General features: G+C 41.8%; 1 protein-coding gene across 2 annotated transcripts; it reads right to left on the minus strand.

The window, feature by feature from the left end:
* Positions 1 to 937: 937 nt before the first annotated feature.
* Positions 938 to 7,239, minus strand: LOC311372676 (uncharacterized protein; the record flags this gene model as incomplete). 2 transcript variants are annotated; one of them, XM_084489641.1, is made up of 8 exons in its annotated part: positions 938 to 1,491; positions 2,035 to 2,192; positions 2,294 to 2,394; positions 2,621 to 2,763; positions 3,096 to 3,146; positions 5,184 to 5,255; positions 6,114 to 6,266; positions 7,149 to 7,239. In XM_084489641.1, the coding sequence occupies 8 exons, from the start codon at positions 7,237 to 7,239 to the stop codon at positions 1,106 to 1,108; spliced, it is 1,155 nt and encodes a 384-aa protein (XP_084345767.1). In that variant the 3' UTR covers positions 938 to 1,105. The 2 variants fall into 2 exon arrangements, with proteins under 2 accessions (XP_084345767.1, XP_084345768.1); XM_084489642.1 differs by lacking the exons at positions 6,114 to 6,266; positions 7,149 to 7,239 and adding an exon at positions 5,437 to 5,570 and having other exon boundaries at positions 1,036 to 1,491.
* Positions 7,240 to 7,500: the final 261 nt, after the last annotated feature.

Raw genomic sequence — 7,500 nt, forward strand, 5'->3', positions numbered from 1 at the left:
CCCCCGCGACCCGACCCGACCCCGGATAAGCGGATGAGGATTTGTTTTCAGTTGATATATATATATATATATATATATATATATATATATATATATATATATATATATACATATATATATACACATATATATATATACATATATATATATACATATATATATACATATATATATATATATATATATATACATATATATATATATATATACATATACATACATATATATATATATACATATACATATACATATATATATATATATATATACATATACATATATTTAATTAATAATTATTATTTTTTTATAATTATATTATATTTTATTATTATTAATTAATTAATTAATAATTAATTAATTAATAATTATTAATAATTATAATAATAATTATTAATAATTATAATAATTATATATATAATTATAATTATTATATAATATATAATTTTGTATACGTGTATATATATACACATACATTTATGAATATATATATATATATATTTATAAAACGGGTGGCTTAAATCAAGCGATCTGATTGGTTCCCAACTGTTGTATATTGAGCGTATACACACAGCTATGACGCCCGTTCAGTTTACAGAGTTCAGTATCACTCCGCACCTAACTTGAACTGTTGTTTATTTATATATAAAAGCGATAGCGTAGTTCACTGAAGCCTAAAAAACATGTTGATTGCTGGAGGGGGTGGAAATGTTGTAAAGCAATAGGCACACGGTGAGTGAACTCGATAGTAGGCTAAATTGCCGGCGAACCGAGCTACCGTCTCTAGCCTTCTCACTGAAGGACGCTACAGTGTGTTGCATAGCAACCGCCGTACACTTTGCCGGCAGCCAGGAGGGACTACTTTTTTGTATTCGTTAAAAAAAATGCTTTTCCGACTTTCTAGCTTTTTCAAAATTGAGGGTGTCTATGACTTTCATTTCGCCATACTTGCGTAACCGTTTTATAAAAGCAATAGATCACTTCAGTCAGTGGTATACGGTCATTATACCACAGTTAAGGGGCGTTGTCCGTCCCGACACGCAGCGGAGGGACGGCGACCCCCTTCACTGTGGTATAATGAACGACACAGCCTGTCGTGATCTATTGCTTAAATATATACACACCTCAACAACAACGTTATAAATACATCAACAACAAACGTCTCTCCTTGGATCCAGATCTTACCAAAGACAAGCAGCTCAGCGGTGTGATTGGCCGTGCCAGCGCTGTTGCTCGCCACGCAGCAGACCATGTTCACGCCAGACCTCACCCCTCTGACGAAGAGGAACCCCCTCTCCACCCAGGCCTCTGATTGGTCGTCTGTGCCGTTCCTCTCCAGGGGCCTGCCGTTGTGGAGCCACTCGACGGTGGGCTCCGGCGTGCCGCTGGCATCGCAGGTGTAGCGGGCCGTTTGGCCCACGGGCAACACCTGGGTAGTGGAGTGGAACTTTGTGATGCTGGGGGCCTCCTCCTCCTCCGTGGGCATCACTGAACCTGAAGAAACCAGGAGGAGAGGAGTGAACGTTTACAACATGTATCTAGAGATGCACCATCAGACACTCCCTTCACTCTCTCCTAATACAGGTCCACAGTAGACCACAATAGAAACCTGACTTTAGTAGCCCACAGTAGAAACATGGTCTTAGTAGACCACAATAGAAACATGACCTTAGTAGACCACAATAGAAACATGACCTTAGTAGACCACAAAATAAACATGACCTTAGTAGACCACAATAGAAACATGGCATTAGTAGACCACAATAGAAACATGACCTTAGTAGACCACAATAGAAACCTGACCTTAGTAGACCACAATAGAAACATGACCTTAGTAGACCACAATAGAAACCTGACATTAGTAGACCACAATAGAAACATGGCATTAGTAGACCACAATAGAAACCTGACCTTAGTAGACCTAAACACACCCAACCACCTTTCCACTCATAAAGAGTATATTTACTGTGTCTACGGCACAGAGAACAGAAAGGAGGAACCGTTCTCCACTCATGAACACAAACAAAGTCTACGGACCCTCTTTGTCCAGCCCAGCCTCCAGATGATCCAGGTCCACGACCTTCTCACAGATCCAGTGGTGCAGTCTGTCACACGGTTGTCTGGACCAGCCGTCCTCCCCTGCTACGACACAGACTTCTGCTCCGCTGTCATCGCCTGGTTTAGCGCGTCTCAAACTGAGAACCACGAGGAGGAGACAGTGGAGCCCAGTGTTGAGGTGAGGTCACTCTGTCACTCTCAGAGAAGAGATGCTGCTGAACAGAGTCATCAGCCTTACCTTGAGGTCATGGGGGTACCATCCACCCACTTGAAGGTCCCCTTTGTGTCTCTACTGCTCAGTCCAATCCAGGAACGATCGAACATTCTGCTGAGAAACCCCTGTTTCCAAAGGTAATAGCATCTGTTGTCATGACAACACAGGTGAACACACATACACACACACACGCAATCTCTCTCTTTCTCACACTCTCACACTCAAACAATGTCTCTCTCTCTCACACACACTCACACAATGTCTCTCTCTCTCACACACACTCACACATCTCTCTCTCTCTCTCTCAATCACTCACACAATGTCTCTCCCCACACACACACACACACACACCTGTTCTTCTCTGCTGTTGATAACCACCAGGTCTGCATTTCTCCGCAGACAGTCTTCTCTACTGGCCTTCCAGCTCTTCTTAGTGGTAGACATAAGGTAGAAACTCTGGTCGTAAAACATCCAGCCCTGAAGCGCCAATTCATCTGTTGAATGTAAAAGAAAATCCTTAACAAACACAGAACTGCTTATCTTACCGTCTTCATTACTGACACACAACCCTGAGACCTGACCTTAACAGACCACAATAGAAGCACGACCTTAATAGACGTCAATAGAAGCATGACCCTAATAGACGACAATAGAAAAATGTAGTAGACCACATTTATTTGATGGTAGTTTAACACGGTCTATGCTCTGTTAGCCTGACAATATAAAATGTGAAGTTATAAGGAAGAGGGGATGTTCAAACATAAATCACAAAAGAAAAAAAATGTTAATAATGCGATTGATGTAATAACTTGGATAAAACCCTCACCGAGTTCATCCAGTAAGCGCTCTCTCCCCTCCTTCCAAGGTGACGGTGTGTCTAGGACAGGACAGAGGAGTACAGAAGGAATGAGCTCTAAAACAGAACGACATCGTCTCTAAACGTCACAGGACCCACAGCCAACCAAACACAAAGTCCATCCCCCCTGAAAGAGAACATGACATATTATTAATATTAATACCAATTAAAATAACAATAACTATAATTATCAATATCATTATCGTAGCTATTGTTACAATCATTCATATTATTAACACAAATTCTAACAAAAACAATAATGATCATTATCATTGCTATTATTACAATCATTAATATGATTATAACTGTTATTATTCTAACTAGTCCGCGTTGCGCTCAACCTCTAGGTGGACTTAAACCCAGAGCTATAACGTGGAATCCCTGGTCGATAATGGAACACATTTCTGAGCGCATAATATAATAACATTTTACCTATAATGTTACAACGTATAACATATTGGTTCACCTGTTACATAATGAAGCAAGCATAATCATTTTCTCCTCACGCTATGAAGCAAGCATAATCATTTGAAGTCCACCCCATTGTCGCCGCATTTGTATATCAGGAGATTCGACCCTGAGGGTGATTCACACTTGATGCTTTATATGCGGACATCAATGTCGTTCAGACATCAGTAGAATCAAGGGGGTGGGCTTGCAAGGGGCGGGATATGACGTAGGGTCTAAGTTGGCAAGAGGCGGGACGGCACGGAGGCAGAACGGGCAGAACTCATCGCGATCATCTTAAATGTTGCTGCAACGATGCATCATATACTCCGTTGCATTCACAACATCCGAAGCATCGATTGATGAAGGATTGGAGCATGAGTTAGAGACGACGAAGAAGAAAGGCGTCGCGTTGTGTTACCGGAGAAAGAGAGTGTATTTTATTGCTTGATTTCCCATATAACAAACACTGGGACAAATGTAGTTGATTTCTGTGTTTAAACAGGGTGAGAAAACAGGGAGTGGAAGGACGGGACCATATAATGTTCAGCTAACTGTTGTCAATAATCATTTTCTATACACCTGTGCAGCTGTGAACTCATGTATTGAAGTTTATTGTATGATGTGTACTTTTAGGGTTATGAAAGGACCTATCTTTTAGCGTAAAAGCAGTGCCAACATTTAAATATTTTTTGACCATTCAGGGAACAAAAGGCTGATTATCATTTAGGGGGCCACTCGATGACACGCAAATGCAGACCGAAGCGTCATCAACACGCCCACTCAAGTGGTGTGAGAAATACAGACTTTCTACTCCTCATTCACATATAAGGTAATTTACATTTCCTACAGAGAAAATACTACCTCAACGGTAGTATTATTCAGGAGATTTTCAGGGTACAAATGTCAGGATATGTTGTTCACACATACCGCATATCAGGCGAATAGGCCAATAGCCGAAGAATATCAGGACTTACACGTGTGTCTGAAAGCAGCTAGTGTGTGAGCATTTGATTACATTATAAAATGAGTCAATTCATGGGTTGTCTTGCCGTTGTCTTTCAACATCTGCGTCCGCGTGTGTGCAGTGTGTGTATGCCCGTGCATGTGTGTGCGTGCGTGTGTGCATGTGTGTGCGGTGTGTGTGTATGCGGTGTCCTGCACTGCCTTTGTCTTGAAACGTGTGTGTTCGTGCACATGTGTGTGTGCGGTGTGTGTGTGTGTGTATGTGCATGTGGTGTATGTGTGCGTTTGCGCGTGTGTGTGTGTGTGTGTGTGTGTGTGTGTGTGTGTGTGTGTGTGTGTGTGTGTGTGTGTGTGTGTGTGTGTGTGTGTGTGTGTGTGTGTGCGTGCGTGCGTGCGGTGTATGTGTGCGTTTGCGTGTGCTGTGTGTGTGTGTGAGCTGCAGGCTGCTTGGCACATGCGCGTTGACCAACTGTGCAGAGCAACTTGTCCGACAGGCCTGCTGTTACATAGTAGTAAGATCATTCATATTATTAACACTAATTCTAACAAAAACAATAATTATCATTATCATTGCTATTATTACAATCTTTAATATGATCATAACCGTATTGTAATTATATTCAGGATGATATGATTCAGACTCACTGAAGCGCAGGGAGATGAGGAGAATACTCAGCAGTCCGATGCTCACAACGACAGCGATGTGCAACCATAGAACTGTTCAGGAGTAGGACACACACACACACACACACACACGCACACACACACACGGTCACTTTGGCTAAAAAAGTGTTCGAAACATCAATCTTAAATGTATGTGGAGTAAAACATATTTTATTTTGGATCATTTTTTCGGACTGGATTATTTCTTTTAAATTCTCTAAAAAGGGGCACCTACCAAATCTTCTCTTCCTGGTCTCCCTCCGGTCCAAAGACGTGTCCTCAGGTTCCTCAGAGGGTCCAGGGTCCGGTTCAGACATGGTGACCATGGTTACTCTCTGATGGCCTTCTCTGCTTCTGAACCTAGCCTCCATCTTTTCTCTGTCAGCTGGAAAAAAACACATCACGTGTTTTAATTCTCAATTACGTGTTGCGAAATGTTTTTCTTCAACGCTTATCTGATGTCCTACTTTTGACACACAGACTCACTGATGCACTCAAGCGCACACACACGGACACGCAGAGTATGTTCATACATATATTCACACTGCGTGGCCACCATTGTGGTAATGAAAAAACTAAACTTGTGTTCGGCTCTAAAGTTACTCTGCACTCTGTTCCACGTATATAACGAACATATATCATGAAACACACAACTACTTGAGATGCCTGTCAGTAGTCCGTAACTCACGGGCGTAGTCACACGTCAAGTAAGGTAACAAAAAAAAAAGGGTTTTGCCTAGAACACACACATGTCGTTATTTAGGAGAATAAATCTGTCTCTACGGTCGCTGGTTAATCAGGTCGGTCACTCTGAATTAAAACGTTTGCTAAACGTGAATCTAAAATGCATGCAGATGAAAACATATTGTTTACTGGATTATTTCTATTAAATCCTCTAAAAAGGGCACCTACCAAATCTTCTCTTCCTGGTCTTCTTCTCCCGGTCCAAAGACGTGTCCTCAGGTTCCTCAGAGGGTCCAGGGTCCGTTTCAGAGATGGTGACCATGGTTACTCTCTCATGGCTTCCACTGCTTCTGAACTTAGCCTTCTTCTTTGCTCCATCAGCTGGAAAAACCACATGATGTGTTTTAATTCTCAATTAAGTGTTGCGAAATGTTTTTCTTCAACGCTTATCTGATGTCCTCTTTTGACACACAGACTCACTGATGCACTCAAGCGCACATACACGGACACACAGAGTATGTTCATACATATATTCATACTGCGTGGCCATCATTCACAGTCCAGACAGTCTCCCTACGGTCTGCAGAATCCCCCCCCGTCTTTAAGAAACACCTGAAGACCTCTACTGAGAACAGCTCAGTAAGTGATGACTGCTACTGTGGCTCTTGTGTTGAGTTTAGAACACACTTAAGCACAACAAGTACTGGTCTCTAGCATGCATACGTATACGTTATTATTCCCTCATTATTGATATATACACACGCATAGCTATAGAGTAATACACACAGAAATACATACATACACACATGTGGCCTGCGTGTCACCATGGTCTTTCACAACGGCACACACAGACAATATGAGGACATGTATTGTGGGATAGTTTGAGATATGTTCATATTAATGACAAACTTGATATAATTATGTTAAATTCACTTGTGTTCGGCTCCCTAAAGTTACTCTGCACTCTGTTCCACGTATATAACGAACATATATCATGAAACACACAACTACTTGAGATGCCTATCAGTAGTCCGTAACTCACGGGCGTAGTCACAAGTCAAGTAAGGTAACAAAAAAAAAGGGTTTTGTCTAGAACACACACATGTCGTTATTTAGGAGAATAAATCTGTCTCTACGGTCGCTGGTTCATCAGGTCGGTCACTCTGAATTAAAACGTTTGCTAAACGTGAATCTAAAATGCATGCAGATGAAAACATTGTTTACTGGATTAGTTATTTTGAATCCTCTAAAAAGGGCACCTACCAAATCTTCTCTTCCTGGTCTGTCTCCGGTTCAACGACGTGTCCTCAGGTTCCTCAGAGGGTCCAGGGTCCGGTTCAGCGATGGTGTCCATGGTTCCTCTCTGACAGCTCTCACTGGTTCTGCTCTCAAGGGTTCAGCTCCGCTATTTCAGCTGGAGAAACCACGTCACAGGTTTGAATTCTGACCAATCGTCAGCTTGCAATCTGATATCAGTGTTGCAAAATGTTTGTGTGTGCGTTTGCATTTGCGTGTGTGTGAGGTCCAAAAGCACCGTGGGTTTTTCCAGTAGCTGATGTTAACTCTAATGCGTATCATTTCTGTGAAGCCTATCTCTTCTGCTCATGGGGAATTA

This window comes from Micromesistius poutassou, assembly GCF_964030765.1.
Source record: "Micromesistius poutassou genome assembly, contig: SCAFFOLD_6439, whole genome shotgun sequence".
Taxonomy (NCBI): domain Eukaryota; kingdom Metazoa; phylum Chordata; class Actinopteri; order Gadiformes; family Gadidae; genus Micromesistius; species Micromesistius poutassou.